The sequence below is a fragment of the Hordeum vulgare genome, chromosome 6H (genome assembly GCF_904849725.1).
Source record: "Hordeum vulgare subsp. vulgare chromosome 6H, MorexV3_pseudomolecules_assembly, whole genome shotgun sequence".
In the NCBI taxonomy this organism is placed as follows: domain Eukaryota; kingdom Viridiplantae; phylum Streptophyta; class Magnoliopsida; order Poales; family Poaceae; genus Hordeum; species Hordeum vulgare.
This window is the reverse complement of record NC_058523.1, coordinates 559,930,395-559,948,133: the sequence shown is the minus strand read 5'-3', so window position 1 is coordinate 559,948,133 and position 17,739 is coordinate 559,930,395. Positions and strand designations below refer to the sequence as shown.

The following is a 17,739-nucleotide window of genomic DNA, read 5'->3' as shown; positions in this document are numbered from 1 at the left end:
TCCCTGGTGCCACAAGCCGTGAAGGAGCTCAGCCGCCGCCGCTCGGTGCCCCGCGCCGTCGGATCCACTCCGTCCCTGTGATGTATCCTACCTCGAGCAGAATCCGCAAACTAAGTTTCTGCAACATGACTTTTGTTGCAAAAATTTCTTTCGCAACAGTACTTATGATGTAGAAAGGCGAAGAAAAAAATTCTGCAACAAAGCAATTGTTTCTGCAACGCGCTTGTTGTTTCATGAATTAATGGGTGCAAAGCTTTTATGCAACAAAGTGATTATTTCCGCAATTCGACCATCGTTTCAGAAATTATTAGATGCGGGGGAGGCGACCAAACCGAGTAAATTGGACCGCTGCGCGTATGTCGGACGGTCGCCAAGGTGAATAAACATCCGTCGGTGGGGCGGACCAACCTTTTTTTTTTCTTTTTTTTTTCTTCAAAAACGTCGTGGAGTGGCGTGCGCCGTCCAAAAACCCAGAGAGGATTATCTGGTCCCCGTGGCGGCCCATCCAAATTCCAAAGCCCACGCGTGACCCGGGCGAGCGATGGGCCCAGCACGTCAGCGCCGCACCACCGTCGTGCTCCTCCTCGTCCTCTTCCTCGCGGCGGCCATGACTCCCACGCTCCTCACTTCCGCCTCCCACCTCCTCCTCCTCGCTCACTCCGCCCGCCGCCTCTCCCGGAACCCTAGCCCCCTCCCTGCCCGCATCCTCTCCCTCCTCCCCGCCTCCTCCCCGCTCCGCGCCTTCTGCCCCCTCCGCGCCCGCCCCTCCCGCGCCGCCATCTGCTCCGCCTACTCCACCGCCTCCGACGCCATGGCGGACGCTGACAACAGCAACAACCCGCTGCTCGCCGACTTCGACTTCCCGCCCTTCGACCGCGTCGAACCCTCCCACGTCCGCCCCGGGATCCGCGCGCTCCTCGCCCGCCTCGTACGCCCCTTCCTCTGCTCACCCTTCGCTCGTTCCTTCGTCGCCCGTCTGGATCTGACCCGCTCGTCGGTTGGGGTGTGTAACCGCAGGAGGGCGAGCTGGAGGAGCTCGAGAAGGGCGTGGAGCCGGCGTGGGAGCGCCTCGTCCACCCGCTCGAGCGCATCGTCGACAGGCTCGACGTCGTCTGGAACGTCGTCGACCACCTCAAGGCCGTCAAGGACTCGCCCGACCTCCGCTCCGCCGTCGAGGACGTCCAGGCACGTTCATTTCATCCAGCATCCCCCCCTCTCCCTCCCTCTTCTTCCGTGATCTGGACCGACGGAGCCATCGATTATTAGTTAGCGCATCGTCACATCTTATGTGCCTGTCTTTTGTGTTGCTCCACGAATTATTACCCACCAATAGCAGCGCATACAAATCTACCATAGAATAGATCCTGGGATTTTTGTGGGGATATGGTATCAGACCAGAGGGTAGAGGCTGATGATTACTTGCGCTGCCAACTGACTCGATCCATCTTCAATTTAAACAGCCCGAGAAAGTGAAATTCTACCTGAGACTGGGGCAGAGCAAGCCTATCTACGAGGCCTTCAACGCCATCAGGAATTCTTCAGACTGGGACAGCCTCAGCGACGCCCGCAAGCGTGTCGTCGAAGGTGACCTCCTCTATATCTTTTTCATTGCCACTATGACTCAATTGTGTTCCTGCCAATAAGAATCAAGCAATGTTGCTGTCTCTCAGTACTTAATAAGAGCCAGCTCGCGTCAGTTTGGTTGCTTTTATTTTCCTGCTTCACTGCACGTGTTGCATCCGCATTTTCCGTTTCTAATTTTGTTCATTCTTTTCCTCGCCAGGCCAAATAAAGGATGCTGTTCTTGGTGGAGTTGCGCTTGAGGATGAGCAGAGAGAGATATTTAATCAAATCCAACAGGTAGGTTCTTTGTTCTTATCAGATGTTCGCAGATCCTATTTGTTGTGCATATGCCAAGTGTTGCTGCCTGATTTTGTAAACATAACTGTATATATGTTGATAGTCTAGTAAGAACTTGTTGTGTCTGGGTTTGTGGATCTTAAAATAAATAAATTCATCTATGCTTTTATCCTTGAACCGTTGTTATGCCGATGACTGCCCATGCACATCTTTGTTGTCACTTTTTAGGGTGTGCATAGTTTGTTTTAGGCTTGTAGTTGATTGCATGCTGTTAGTGTTTCCAATGCCTGACATAGTACTGTGTTATTGATTATTTTTCATATTTCCGCTACTTGTTGATGTATGTTAGTTAATGTTTTTTTTTTCAGGAACTTGAAAAACTGTCAGAGAAATTCAGTGAAAATGTGTTGGATGCAACAAAGAAATTTGAGAAATTGGTTACTGACAAGAAAGAAATTGATGGTTTACCTGCCTCAGCTCTTGGCTTGGCAGCACAGACTGCTGTTTCAAAGGTGAGCACTATAAAGTGCAAACAAAAATATGTTAGCTTAGGAGTTTGCTCCCCCTGCATGATTTTTTTATGCTGACATTTTTTTTTTGGTTAGGGACATGAAAATGCTTCAGCTGAAAATGGACCTTGGATGATCACACTAGACGCACCAAGCTTCACGGCTGTCATGCAACATGCTAAGAACAGGGCTCTCCGTGAAGAAGTATATCGTGCTTATCTAACCCGTGCATCAAGCGGTGATCTTGATAACACTGATATCATAAGTCAGATTCTGAAGTTGAGGCTAGAGAAGGCTAAACTACTTGGCTACAAGAACTTCGCTGAGGTGCGCAAGCCATGTTTAAAACAGTGCCCAGTACTATTGTATTTTAGCTAACTGATGATGACAATCATGAAGGTAAGCATGGCTCGGAAAATGGCAACTGTTGACCGGGTGCAGGAGCTTCTTGAGAAAATCCGTGCTGCTTCCTGGGATCATGCTGTCCAAGGTAAAACCAGCCAAGTTATTCTCTTTGATATTCTTTACATCAGATTAATAAGATACTTGTTTCTAGCCAGAGTTCCAGATTCTTTTTGCGTATTTTATCAAGATGTTCTGGAGTTGTAGCAGCCGAAGATACATTTTGGAGTTTGGACTTCTCTTTTATCATTTATTTATGTTTGATGCCGTGCTTCTTATTTTTGAATTGCCACCTTGACTCTCTTGAGAGATCCCAAACAAAAGTAGTAGCAACTATCTGTCAGCATCATTATATCTCTCCGTCGTCAAATATTTTTCTCATCTATCTTTTTATGAAGGCCAAGGACTAGGTTGAAATACCACAAATATCTTAACTGCTGCTTTTCTTAACACAGATATGGAAGATCTAAAAGCCTTTGTGAAAGATTCTGGTTCTGCAGAAGCCAATGATCTAGCACACTGGGATCTTAACTTCTGGAGTGAACGACTGCGGGAATCTAAATATGACATCGATGAGGTTCTTTCTTTACAGAAGTATATTTCAATGTTTTTTTGCTGTGATTTGATAGGTTCCTCGTTGGTCTGCTTTCAGAGCTGTTTTGACTACATTTCTGCTGCTGAGACTTATCCAATATATATTTTCTGAATAAAATTGCTCTGCTTGAAACAAAGTACTGTTTTACTGCACATCATAATGATATGTGCCACTGAGCTGACTTGAGCATTGCCATTGCAGGAAGGACTGCGTCCTTACTTTGCACTGCCCAAGGTTATGGATGGCCTCTTCAGTCTTGCAAATAAGCTCTTTGGAATAACCGTTGAAGCTGCAGATGGGTTGGCTCCTGTAAGTATCCATTCACTTCTTGTAACATAAGTAAATATTCTGCAAATGTTGACCAGTGACCACTTTTCAGGTTTGGAACAGTGACGTTAAATTTTATTGTGTCAAAGATTCTTCCAATAGCCCTGTTGCTTATTTTTACTTCGACCCATACTCAAGACCATCTGAAAAACGTGGTGGGGCTTGGATGAATGTCGTCTTTTCTCGTAGCAGTGTGCTAGCTCGCCATGGGGCTTCTGTAAGGCTGCCTGTTGCCCATATGGTCTGTAATCAGATGCCACCAGTTGGCGATAAGCCCAGCCTTATGACCTTCCGTGAGGTAAGCAGTGTACTTGTTATGGTATATTATTCTGGGTATTCTTAGTAAATAACTCTATTATACATATAAAAAGTTATGATATGTATGTATGCTGTAAATATGTAGGAAGATCATCTATCCTTATTATGGTTCGTAAGAAATAAATTCATTGCACACTGCTTTTGTAGGTTGAAACCGTGTTCCATGAATTTGGTCACGCGCTGCAGCATATGCTTACCAGACAAGATGAAGCCTTTGTTGCTGGTATCAGTGGAATTGAATGGGATGCTGTAGAGTTACCTTCTCAGTTCATGGAAAACTGGTGCTATCACAAGTACGATGGCTCTATTTTGTTTGGTTTAGCTTGATTCTTGCCTGATTCTGGTAAATTAATGGCCTGTTTTGTTGGTGTAACAGGAATACTCTTTTGAGCATAGCAAAGCATTATGAAACCGATGAACCTCTTCCAGAGGAAATCTATGCTAAGCTTGTGGCTGCAAAGAATTTCCGTGCTGGCACCTTCAGTCTGCGTCAGGTATGTTGGCTTGGGCTCTCATTCTTTCCTATGATTGATTGGTTGCCTTCATCTCTTCCCTGCTTGCACATGTTTTTAACCACCACATGGTTGAGGAACCCATCACATGATTGAGTGGTTGACTTCATCTATTCCATGCTTCTCCTGAAGGCAATAGAGGAACAGTGCTCTAACATAAATATCTGAATGCTGTATTTTTTGTGTGTTTTTCCTGACTATTTGTTGTTAATGATTTTTAACGTTCCATGGTCTTTTCTCCAAATTTTCCTCTGCAGATACGTTTCGCAAGTGTAGATATGGAGCTGCATACAACTTATGATCCAAGTGGACCAGTGTCTGTATATGATGTTGACCGAAGGGTTGCAGAAAAAACCCAGGTTCTTGCTCCTCTGCCAGAGGACAGATTCCTGTGTGGATTCAGCCACATTTTTGCAGGTTTGCCACCCTTTAACCAACATGTATATTCATATGATTCATCATGGATTTCGCTTCTGGTTTACACAACGGACTATGTGCAGGTGGCTATGCAGCTGGATACTACAGTTACAAGGTAAATTGCCATAGTAGTTCTGAGTATCTGTTTGTCTTGATCTTGGATGCGAACACAACTAAACCTTGCGTCTTTTCATGTCCTCCTTGCAGTGGGCTGAAGTACTGTCAGCTGATGCATTCTCAGCATTTGAAGATGCTGGTCTGGATAATGAGAAGGTATGTTGTCCGCCTGCTCAGAGGAAACTGAGACTAGCCTGCAACTGAATCATGTCTTTTTTTGTTACTTTTTCGCTCAACTTGATTTGGTTATCTTGCCAAATGTATGTATTTCCATACTCCATACATCCCTGCATGATTGCAAAATGAAAAAATGCGATGAGTTTTCAATCTTGGTGATGAATGCCCTGTTTGTTTGCAGGCCATTGAGGAGACCGGCAGACGATTCAGAGAAACGGTTCTTGCACTTGGAGGTGGAAAATCTCCACTCGAGGTTAGTCGTCGAGCTACTTTTGAAATGTATCTCTCCCTGTGTTCGAAGACCGCTACTGACGCTGGAAAACCTTTGCAGGTTTTCGTCGCTTTCCGAGGACGGGAGCCTTCGCCAGAGCCACTGCTTAGGCACAACGGCTTGCTACCTGTCGCTGCATAGGGTTCTTTTTCTTTTTCATTTGCCGCACCAACTTTTAGGATTTTTTATTTCGATGTGAAGTCAGTGACCATCAAAACAGTACTGCTGTTGTAATTAAATTAAAACTAGTTATTTTCAGCCAGTGACCATCAATCACCATTAGTTTGCGTATGTCCTTATTTTGGGTATGTTTTATTTGTTTTGGAATAAGGCATCTGACGACCCAGGTCCCGCGATAAACATTACCAAAATAAATAAAAAACTGTATTTTGCAAAAATGGATGAGAATTACAGCTGCATGTTTTGGCAAAATATGGAGAATCGATTGGTGCTGGGACCAAAGGAATAGGAGACACAAGCAAGAAAGATGTGCTGACTACATTTCAAAAAAGAAAAGAAAAGAAAGAGATTGTGCTGATTAAACTTTCATCGCAGATAACATGGCATGAATTGGGTCCATGACGAGCAATGTCAATGCGTGGCTTGTTAAGCGAAATCTGTCCATCTGTCGGGTTGACAGCAAGTGGTGTAGTTCTCGCCGACAAATACTCTCTTCCGGGTCTACGTTCTTCATTCATCATTCATATGCTGCCCTGGTCCAAACAAGCCACACATTGTGCACAAGAAGCTGAAGATTGGCCTTGTACAACCTTTAATTCCGAATGCCATGATTTCGTGGTTTGGGAAATTGGTCCACGGTACTTTGCCATGTTTTTTGAAGATTTTGAAGAAAGCAAGCAGTCACCTATTCTGGATGAGATACTCCTACGTAATGTTAGCACATCGTTGTTTAGCCTGTTTTGATTAAGTATATGTGCATGTCAAAATATGACCAAACAGCTTGCGCTATTTTTCCATTTAATTAAAAATATCACATTATTCTATGGATAACTTAAGTTTCTGTATGTATATGCTATATATCTCCATTAGTATGTTTCACATAGTTTTTGTTTGGAACCCCGATCCTGTCAAATTTTTTTTGTTTATCCATGGATATCATATTTTGAATTACATTAAAACAACGAGATACAATGAATAAACTATGCAAGGTAGTATGATGATTCTAGTAGAAAACAATATGGTTACCCGCAGATAATTATTAAAAACCCACCTCCACATGAATAAGCCAACATATATATAGCGTAATGTAGGATTACAATCCCAGTGTGCTGACAAAACTTTGATTGCATGAAGTAAGAACAAAAACAAATCATGGTATTTTACTTGCCATGTTTTGTTTGAGACATTTGCCATGTATGTAAAAAATAACACGAAGTAAGAACAAAAAATGCCATGTTTTGTTTGAGACATTTGCCATGTATGTAAAAAACAACACGAAGTAAGAACAAAAATTGGCATGTTTTGTTTGAGACATTTGCCATGTATGTAAAAAATAACATGAAGTAAGAACAAAAATTGCCATGTTTTGTTTGAGACATTTGCCATGTATGTAAAAAATAACACGAAGTAAGAACAAAAATTGCCATGTTTTGTTTGAGACATTTGCCATGCATCTAAAAAATAACATGAAGTAAGAACAAAAATTGCCATGGCAGGTACATATTAAAATATGCCATGACATTTTACTTAAGATAAACATGCTTGTATATGAGGAAATGCAATGGGAAAATAGAATGGACAACGATAACACATAATTATGAGTTAGATTTGCCATGGTTTTTTTACTTAAGATTGTCATGTTTCTATCTATATATAAAAGAAAAGTTGTCATGTAGTACAAAAAAATTGCCATGGGCCAGCAAAAAATAATTTACCAGGACTATGGGAAACATGTTTTCCATGGGACTGGTACATATTTGTGCCATCGCAAAAATAAAATAATTTGGCATGACAAAAAAAATTGAGTTTTGAGTTGTTACCTCGCATGTTGGAGAGATGGTTGCATTCCTAGGGATCCAACATCACTACCGGAATCAACGGCTATGCCTACAACCAAAGGTCGTCGGCATATGCACTAAAGCCATCGGCATAGGCCTATGCCGATGGCCCCCGTTGCATAAAGTAGATCGGCGTATCCTCTCAGGCCGTCAGCATAGTTTCGCCGTCGGCATAGCGGTCTTTGTCCACGGTTTCCATACAACTGTCGGCAAAAAAATCATTGTACGGAGCTAACAACATCGCCACAAAGTTGAACCAACCAGGAACTGCCACATGGCAGTACCATGCATACGGCAAAACCGTCGGCATAGTCATGTATTGACATCAGATTTTGGCATGGTCAAAAACTTAATTAAGAGGGCATCAAATGGAAAAGCTCTCAATATAAAAGAGTTTCGTATCTTCAAAATGAGAAACTTTGATGATTGGGTCATCACCATGTGATCTCATCTAAAGGGCCAAAACTATGCTCGAAATACTAAGATTTTGTATTCAAAGTATTGTTCAGCCGATTACGCCTCCAAGACAGCCTCATATAAGAAAATGTTCTATGTTGACTGCTTCGTATCGTCGAAATGATCGATTTTGATATAAATATCGTCTCAATCCAAAGTCACATGCAAAAGTTATAGCGGTACAAAACGCTGCAGTAGATGGCCAACCCTCGAGGGACAATCATCCGAGTTTCTGATTTCTCTGTTGTAGACTTCAAAAAACAGCCCAAAAATCCCTCAAGATGGCAGCTAATTAAAAAATGTTTAATATGAGAGTTGTTCGTCTCATTGAAACGTTTCAAATTTCATTTGGGCTCATTTTCATCTGAGGTCATTTACCGCCTCAAAAGTAACCCGCAATATGCTGTCAACTTTTAGACCAAATAGTTTTGGAAAGTTCGGATTTCGAACTGGGCTAGGATTTTGGACGTGAATCCAAGCTTGTTACTTGTACGGGAAGTCCAGCCGCCTCTTATATACCTATAGGGTGACAATTGATTGAACAACACACAACTGACATATCAATCTATCACTTTTTTACCTTTACTTTTATTTTCTCCTTTATTTTCTTTTTCGTCTTTCTTCGTTATTTGTTTGTTCTTTATGTTGTAGGGGAGCGATCCACGAGGCCATAGGAGCGATCTGGTAGATCTAGGGCAGCCCTAACAGGGCCTCTCTCGGGCGTGTGGGGTTTAGAAAAGCGCATGTCGGATTGCTTGCGTACCGCGCGTCCAAACGGGTCTCTTTTGACGTGAGCTGCAGTGCATCACCTCTGACGCCGAGAGTACACAACAGTGGCGGAGCTACGTTGAATCTTGCAGGGGTCGTGGCCCCCTAACTTTGGTCAAAGCAATGAAGAATTTTCTTACAGCCCGCAGGGGCCGTGCCCCCCTAACTTCACGTTATCGGAGTTCCGTGTGCAATCCTACTATGGGATACATTGAGATAATGGAGTTTCAAAATCTCAATGATACCACTTTGTGACGCGAGAATACCAACTTGAATGCAGCTTGCGGTCTGTGAGAGAACAAGAATGGTGTTCACTGGATGCTCCTCCTAGACCAGTAGCTAACATCCAACCCACCTACATCGATGGCAAGATTTTCTGGTTGGTGGAGCCTATCCTCGGGCCAATTTCTCTATATTGTCAAATCACCGCATTCGATGTCGAGAAGGAGGAATTTGAGGCTCTTCCAGGTCCTCCAGGCGTCCGCCATGACAACAGGCATGTGTCCATCCTATAGCTCCAAGGTGCACTTTGCGTGGCTTGTTCGGACAAGACCATGAATGTGATCTCCATATGTATGATGAAGGAGGTTGGCTTCTGGTTAAAGGAATATCGTATAGATTTGGAAGAGTTCTTGCTTGAGTATTCGCCTGAGTGAACTACACCTTTGGCCATTGATCTAAAAGATGGAAGGATTTTGCTCAACACGGGCTTGTCATTGGGATACTATGACCCCAAGGCGGCATCGATGAAGACCATCCGCAGGGTGGGCATGCCTGGGGATGACTTCAAGTTTTGCCTGTTGTCTGCCATGAAAGTTTAGTCAATAGGTTCAGATCACAACCTAGATTATGTAGTTCTTATATTTTGTCCTTCAATGACTTTAATTTTCCAAGACCCCCTTTTCCGGTCTTTCTATCTGGCTTGTATGGTGCAAAGAGTGGGCGTTGCACATCTCCTTCATTTGGTTTCAGTTATTCCATCGTTGTTCGTCAGTCAATGATTTGTTAATTTTCCAACTAGTTATGGTGCAGGAGCACAACTTTTCCAACTAGTTATGTTTTCTAATTTCCAACCAACTAGCCAAGTGCCCTTGCAAATCCGAGGGCATCGTTTAAATGTGTTAAAGGTGTATGGAAATCAACTAACAAAAAAATTACAATTTAATAGTATTCATATTACCCGGTCGGTAATAACTTTTTTGCGAACAGTAATAATGGGATTCTGTAGCCATTGAGAATATTATGATTAGAATGTTACATGTAATTGAACTATATTTGTTCAGCTTTAATTTTTGTACGCATAATTATAATATTCCATTTCCAAAAAGAACAACATATCTACAGCCATGTGTGTTGTATGTATGTCACCATGTGTATTGTTATTTTCTGTGGGCTTGTTGAGCTGATGCCCCCAGCATGCACTATACCTTTTCTCTTTTAGTACTATGTTTTTTATCGTGGACCTTCCGTTCTCGGATGTGGTTGTATCATAGTTGTGGCTTATATTTATAAAGCGGGGCAAGATGGCTTTGTCGGTAATGTATGTGACCATGGATTAGTAACTAAAGTTTAGATCGTGCGCTCAAGGCAGTTTCTTATATGATGCTAAACTGATTTATGAAGTCCAAATTTAGATTGTCAGTTTTTCATAATAATATGAGGGTAAAATTTAGATTGTTGTTTGTATCTGATGCTAAATTGATACATATAAGAGAGAAACATCCAGAAAAAACATTAAGAAGTTTTTTGGAACAAGACCAACTTTGCCAAAACAAGAAAACCTCGCACAAATCTCCAAGTAATGATGATATATGCACCGATGCACGCTGTATAGCTTGCAGCCAGTTCTCATTTTTTGGTTGCAGTTTTGTTCCATACATGTTCACAGCTGATCATTAAGTAAAATTAATTAAAATAGAAGGCAAAAGCTCATAGTGCTTGATTGGCCAGCTAGCATGATGCAAGTCCAAATTGTGTGAATGTCCTAAATCCTAATTAGGTTTTTTTTAATGGTTGGCATGTGTTTGTTGTACAAGCGAGAGCCCTCCTTGATCGGATCCATTGATTTTAAGGATCGAAAATCAAGTAATACTACCGGTCACTTGTATTCACTCCGTCATAAATTAATTGACTTAGATTTATCTAGATACGGATGTATCTAACATTAAAATGTGTCGATAAATATGGGTCAACAAATCCGTGACATAGTTTATATTAATTCTCCATGCACGCACGCACATCATCCCTTCCCGGGCTCATGCAAATACATTCATTAAGGCTTTCCTCTTCAAATCAATTACTCCCTCCGTTCCTAAATATAAGTCTTTGTAGAGGTTTTACTAGTGGACTACATACGGATGTATATAGACATATTTTAAAGTGTACATTCAATCATTTTGCTCCGTATGTAGACCACTAATGAAATTGCTTCAAAGACTTATATTTAGGAAAAGAGGGAGTAAATATGTTTGAGGTCATATATTTGCCATGCTCGTGGATGTGTATTAGAAGAATGGGGGTTTCCTCTTCAATTCATCATAAGTATCCAAGAAATTGTAATTATTTTTATTATGCGTATGTATGTGAGAGGTATTCCTTGAAAAGAGGCGAGAAAAAACAAATCCATTTCATTCAGTCTGTCTAACCAAACACTGAAATGTAACCATTCCATTCCACCTGATGTCTTCAATAAAATACAAGAACAGAAGCACAAAATTCCGTTCCACTTCGTTCCTCACCCAAACACACCATAATTATTTGCTCATGAAGCTGGTAGTTTGTGCTAAAAAGCGAATAAGCTAGAATTAGTATTTTAATTTTGTTTGAACTGGAATTGGTTTTTGCCACAAACGAATGCATGCTATTAGAACAATTCTTTAGTGCTTCGTTTTCAAAAGGCATTCTTTAGTGTCTATAATCGTTATTGCATCCTAACTAATCATATTTTACGAATATGCATCCTTGCTAATTGTGGCCTAGAACACCTATGCTCGAGTTTGACCACTCGTTAGTGCCTGCCACGTGCTAGCTAGCTCGACATTAGACCAGACAACCCGTTGGTTTACGGTTTGGTGGCATGCATCTGTGTGGCTTCACCTCTATTGATCGACCATGGCCACCGCCTCTTTTACTCCTATTTTCCTTACCATCTCAGGACAAAACATAGCTCACCCACACATATACCTTCCTCCACCTCCGGCGATCCGTTGGTTCGTTGTCCACCATGTACCCTGTTTTATTTTAGAAAAGGAGCCTCTGCATGTATACCTATATATAGCACCACCCCACACATTTGGCTATATATCGATGGAGATGGGGTCAACTAATTAAGAAGCAAATTAACAGTCTACCCCCCCAACATACGATTGGACAGTTTGTGCATCGGCCGGCCATGGCGAGGCTCTTCACCATCGTCTCCTCCTCCGTCTTCGTCGTCGTCCTCCTCCTCCTCATCATCAGTGAAGTTGCCCAAGCCATCGAAGCCACCGCCGCCGCCGGAGAGGTAGGCGACGGCAACGCCAAGGTCAAGAAGTTGTGCGCGGACACGCCCTACCCGGAGCTCTGCGCCTCCATGATCACGCGCTACGACGAGAGCAAAGGCGCGGCCGAGGAAGGCCTGGTGGGGATGGCGGCCCTCACCTCCGTCAAGCTCCTTCTTAATGCGACGAGCACCGCGAGCCCGGCCGTTCAGAGGGACAGCCACCCGGGCATGAGCAAGGCCGACGAGATCTGCTTCGAAACCTGCTACAAGGAGCTCACCAACGGCGCCCAAACGCTCGACAAGCTGTGCAAAAGCAAAGATCAGGGCGGGGACTACTTTGGCAAGGTCCAGCTCCCCGAAATCCACAGCTTCTTCAAGTTCAACAAGGAGTCGCATGTCGAGTGGAATTGCGAGAGGTGTCGCCAGGGGGAAGACAAGAAGATTGCCGACGATGTCTCCAAGAACAACGAGGCCGAGAAGGCCATGGCTGTCCTCGACGTGCTCGCCGACAAAGTTCTAACCAAATAAAAGAAAAGAAAAAGGACTCGATCACTGCATACAACGGAGTACTATATAATATATAGATGCTGTTACGTTTTTTGTTAGTTTCGTTTTTTGTCTTTTGGGCATCATGCATATTAGTTTCTTTGGTTATGTAATAGTATATAGTATATAAATGTGTACGTGCAATGCATATTGATCTTAGGGAGGAAACTAATTGCACGTTGTTGATATTATGTGGGATATCAATCATGTGTTAATTATGTGATTAGCACAAAGTAATTTTTTTAAGGAAACATACGCTTGATATCTTGTATAATATTAATTGCATGCTGAACATGTTAAGTGCTCACCACTGGAGAAATCCACGTCTTTGAATTGGCATGGTTTGGTGGCAGAGCTTAATAGGATTTGCCCCTCTAGGTCATTTTATAATTGCATATACAGATATAGATATACATGTACAATCATGGTTTTATTTTCTTCGTTGGCTATGGAAATCAAACTGACTAATTATAAGTTTAAATTATTTTTGATAAATGTCATTTCAACATAATCCTGCATTAAGTGAATATCCAGACTCTACATAACAAGATACACAGCTAACATGTTTAAAAATGAAATATTAAAAATCATTATCTTATAGAAAAAGAAGGAAAAACTGAGATCGAGGAGGTTCTATCCGAAGACTACTCTGGCATCCACGGTTGGAGAAAACTTCCCTAGCCGTAAGCTCATGTCTGAAGCATTAGCACATGATAGACCAAGCATGGAGCCGGTGTGTACATGCACCATGCACGAATACCCCATCACATGAGTTGAAACACACTTTTTTTGTTGAAAAAAAATAATGCCATTCCTACAAAGCCACATGACCCAACATAGGATTCCCGTCCAAGCGAGAATATCTGAATGGAAATATTTATCAAGACACCTCAACCAGTTGGCAAATATATTACAAACGCTCAGGGGCGGGTAGAAGTTTGAAGCGATCTGAACTATGGACCATAGTGCACAATCATTTTTACACTCAAAAATAGGTGTTCAATGGTCTAGTCATGCCGGCAAAAGTCATAATGCTTGCAACCTAGCCATTTATGGTGTGCCAGGTTGTCCCTAGTCAAGACCACCCCTCACTGCAGGGAATAGAGGAATAGCTCCACACTAGTGGGGACAAGGCCTATAGTCCCGTCCGTAAGGGGCTTTAGTCTCGGTTCATCAACCGGGACCAAAGGGGCGGGACTAAAGGCCTAACCTTTAGTCCCGGCCCTGTTCCAAGCCGGGACCAAAGGTGCTCCACGTGGGCGCCTCGGAGCGCCCTCAGGGGCAGACCCTTTAGTCTCGGGTCTTAACACGGACCGCGACTAAAGAGTTTCTGCAGATTTTGTTTATTTAGGGTTTTAGGGTTTTAGGGTTTAGGTGTTCGGGAGATTAACGTGATGCCTCGTTTGGTGTTCGGGAATTAGTTTTCATATAATTCTAAATATACATGTTTATGCATATATATATAAGATTAACTTATCTTACAAGCGAGCATATATATACAATTATATGGAGATCTGAATTATCGGGACTAGAGTCCGTCTATTCGATTACATGGACCAACATCAGTAATGGCCCCTAGCTACACTAAATCGTCATTTGTCATCTATAGCTTTCGTCCTCAGAAAGGTCGCAAGCTCCTCTACAACAGCAATCGCGCGTTGCTCTGGTAGGACCTTCTCCCTCATGGCCGTGTACTATATAAGAAGAGGAGATGAATATGAATATCAATCATGATAACAAAGAATGATGGGTAAAAATAGAGGTGTGAATGTTCATTGCTTACGTCGTATCTGTGATCCTTGTGCTCAGAGGTAAACGTGCGAATGGTCTCGCAAACATAGTATCCGCATAGATGCGTCCCCCGTGGCTGCTGGTCGCACTTTACGAGAATAGAATATATGTAATCAAAATAATAATCTAGCATCATAAATGTATTGAAAATAGAAGTATATCATACTACTACTTACCTGAGCCGCTCTAAAGGTCAGCTTCTCATGCTCGATACCGGGAGTCACGCACTTGAACCGCTTCCAAACCCTGCCCCACAAGGAAAATGATTTGCTAAGTTTTTCATTAATTGATATATCAGAAAATCATCGAAAGAGACCGATAGAGCGCAAGAATGATTGAAATTAGCCTTGGAGCATGTCCTGCAGGCTTTGGAACTGTTCCAAGGGTCTCGATAATGGGTCGAAGGCATCAACTCTTCCCTTATCAATTTGAATGTCCAACAGAATCCAATGAAAGCTGCACATGTATATATAAGTGAATGGACACAACAGAGTAAAGACCCTCACCTGAAGTTGTATGGAAACAGTATGTGGTCACAGAAATTTTGAATGGAAACAACAGAGTAAAGGCCCTCACCTGAAGTTGTATGGAAACAATATGTGGTCACAGAAATTTTGATCTGTTAGAAACCTTAGAAGGTTTTCCTCCGTCTCCTTGGGTTTATCAGTTAGCGTCGCTATATGTATTTTATCCGGGTCAATAAACCCAATATTTAGGATGTTCCTACTTTTACATTCCGGAATCTTCATTCTGCATAATAGAGTACAAGTTATATGTAGACAATGAATTGAAATAACTAAACAAGTTATATGTAGACAACGAATTGAAAAACTTACAGACAATAGCAACTGATAAGCGATTTGTCGAGGGCGTCGGCATTGTACATCTGGAAGAGTTCATCAAAGTCGATATGGATTTCTTCGGGGCGGCCGTAGTACTCCCGTGGGACACGCGCCACGATCATCGTTCTCCCATTCTTTGATTCACTTAAGTACCATGTATGCAAGTAACGCATATTTGTTGGGAGATCATCTTTCTGACCAAAGGCGCTCCCATGACAAACTGTGGCTTAGGGGCTACCATAGCCTTGGGTAACCTGTCGTCTTGGGAAGCCAGAACGTCTTCAACCGGGATACCCCATTCATCCGCCCACTTCTTTGCTAATTCCAAATCTTGCCCCTGCACCAGAGGGGGAACATTCTCGGGTAACACCCTGAGGGGTGGGATCGACTGTTTGGCCTGTTGTCCAAGCTGAGGAACGTCTGATCTTTTTTTGCTTGTAGTTGAACTTGATTTGCTCCCACTTGCACTTGCACGTGATCTGCTCTTTTTCCCTTCCTTCTGCAATGTGCGTGTATAGTCATCAGGCTTATGGTGTAAGTCATACTGTGATGGAAGGGTCGTGAAGTATTTTGCAAATGCTATTTGCTTCTCGGTGTATTCCGGGCGGGGCTCGGGTTCCTTATTTTTCATCTGCGCATCATAATGTTCCTTTGCTATCGTGGCGTTTTCCTCGGCGGTACGATCATAAGGTCTGATAGGAAGATTAGCATGAGGTACCTTTGGGAGGGGCGACAGTTTGCGTTTTGGGGAGCTGCGTCGCTTAGAAATCATCGACGGAGCGTTCTTGCTGGCACGCTTCCGCTTAGTATCCGGAGCGGGCGGCGGCGGAGACGGACGACCCAAGTCCGGCGGCGGTGATCGAGATGGACTCGTGTTGTGCTGGCCGTCGTCATGTGGAGGGCTTGGAGGTGATGGAGGTGTAGGTGACCTGCGACGACTAGGAGGCGGTGTTGTCCTTGGGGCCGAGCCTGGAAGCTTGATGTAGTTCTTGTCCCATAGGATGACTCCACCCAGTACTTCTCCGAGTGTCCTCTCATCTTCGGGTCCAGCTATGTCGAGCTCCATATCATGAAACCTCGCCATGATTTCATCCACCGTGACTTTAGCAAAGCCAGCTGGAATCTCACGGCCATGCCAGCGTGCATCAGGGCCAGAAGGTAAAGCTTGTCCGACGGCCACCTTCATGGATATGTTCTTGAATTTCTGATGGAGTTCACATGATGTTGACTCCTTGATTCCATCCACGGGGTAGCCGGGACCGCCCTCTATCATTCTTCGTGCATCGTCGGGCGGGGCCTCAGATTCAGCCACGCTGCTTTTCCGCTTAGATGGGGCGCCAGTAATATCGAGTGCAGGATCTTCCTGGCGCGCTACTCCTCTAAGCTCATCAATCTGCTTCTGTTGCTCGTTAATCCTGGCAAGCAACTGGTTGAACTTGTCATTCTCCTCATCCTGCTGTCGCTTCTTTGCTCTCGCTCGGCTTCTGTAAGTGTCTTGGTCTCTAGTAAACCCAAGCCACCACGGGTAAGAAGGACCGAAGCCTCGCGTTCGTCCTCCATGTTCGTCATTGCCGAGGACCAGTGTGAGCAAATCTTTCTCTCTATCTGTAGTGAACTGTTTTTTCCCTCCTTAATTTCTTTCACTATCTTTTTCCAATTCTCCCTGGGTATCCTAAGACCGTCACTGCAAATGAGGTCCCCCGTTTCTTCGTCGTACGAACCACCATGCGCAAGGAACAAATTTCTTGCTCTCAATTCCCACTCATCACGGAGTGGTTCAGGTATGATGCCTTTAGCTAGCAGATCTTGCTCTTTCTTATCCCAGTTTGGGATGACAGTCTCATAGCCCCCTGGCCCCAACTTGTGGTGATATTTCTTCTTGTCGGCATTTTTCTTGTTCTTTTCTGATAATGCCTTGGCATCTTCTGACTCCTTGTACTCTTCAAAAGCCTTCCAGTGATTTGCCTGCTTGGCTAGATACCCCTCGAATACTGGCACTTTCTTTGTCTTCCGATAGTTTTTCCATAGCTTCTTCTTCCAGCTACGGAACAGTTCGGCCATCTTCTTTAGAGTCCACTGCTTGACTTTGGCCCTCAGTTTTTTTGCGGCGTCTTCATTCTCACATTCTGGCAGGTTGAAATGTGACATGAGATCATTCCAAAGATTATCTTTGTACCTTTCGGCGACATAGTCACTATCGGCTGCCCCTTTGCGTTTGTTCCACTCCCGAACGCTGATCGGGACGTGATCCCTAACGAGAACTCCGCATTGCTTCTTGAATCTGTCAGCAGCATTCTTAGGAAGCTTGGGTTCGCCCGTAGGCAATATCACC

The 17,739-nt window shown here is 43.4% G+C and overlaps 2 protein-coding genes across 2 annotated transcripts; both read left to right on the top strand.

Annotated features, from left to right (window-relative positions):
* Positions 1–498: 498 nt before the first annotated feature.
* On the top strand, positions 499–5,796 carry LOC123401137 (probable cytosolic oligopeptidase A). The gene is made up of 17 exons (XM_045094866.1): positions 499–928; positions 1,018–1,185; positions 1,461–1,584; positions 1,784–1,860; positions 2,229–2,372; positions 2,466–2,696; positions 2,769–2,859; positions 3,227–3,348; positions 3,568–3,675; positions 3,746–3,991; positions 4,159–4,304; positions 4,388–4,505; positions 4,781–4,940; positions 5,024–5,055; positions 5,148–5,213; positions 5,416–5,487; positions 5,566–5,796. The coding sequence occupies exons 1-17, from the start codon at positions 542–544 to the stop codon at positions 5,644–5,646; spliced, it is 2,373 nt and encodes a 790-aa protein (XP_044950801.1). The 5' UTR covers positions 499–541; the 3' UTR covers positions 5,647–5,796.
* Positions 5,797–12,051: 6,255 nt separating this feature from the next.
* LOC123404643 lies at positions 12,052–12,758 on the top strand. Its single transcript, XM_045098581.1, has one exon. The coding sequence runs from the start codon at positions 12,139–12,141 to the stop codon at positions 12,754–12,756; it is 618 nt and encodes a 205-aa protein (XP_044954516.1). The 5' UTR covers positions 12,052–12,138; the 3' UTR covers positions 12,757–12,758.
* The last annotated feature ends 4,981 nt before the right edge of the window (positions 12,759–17,739 follow it).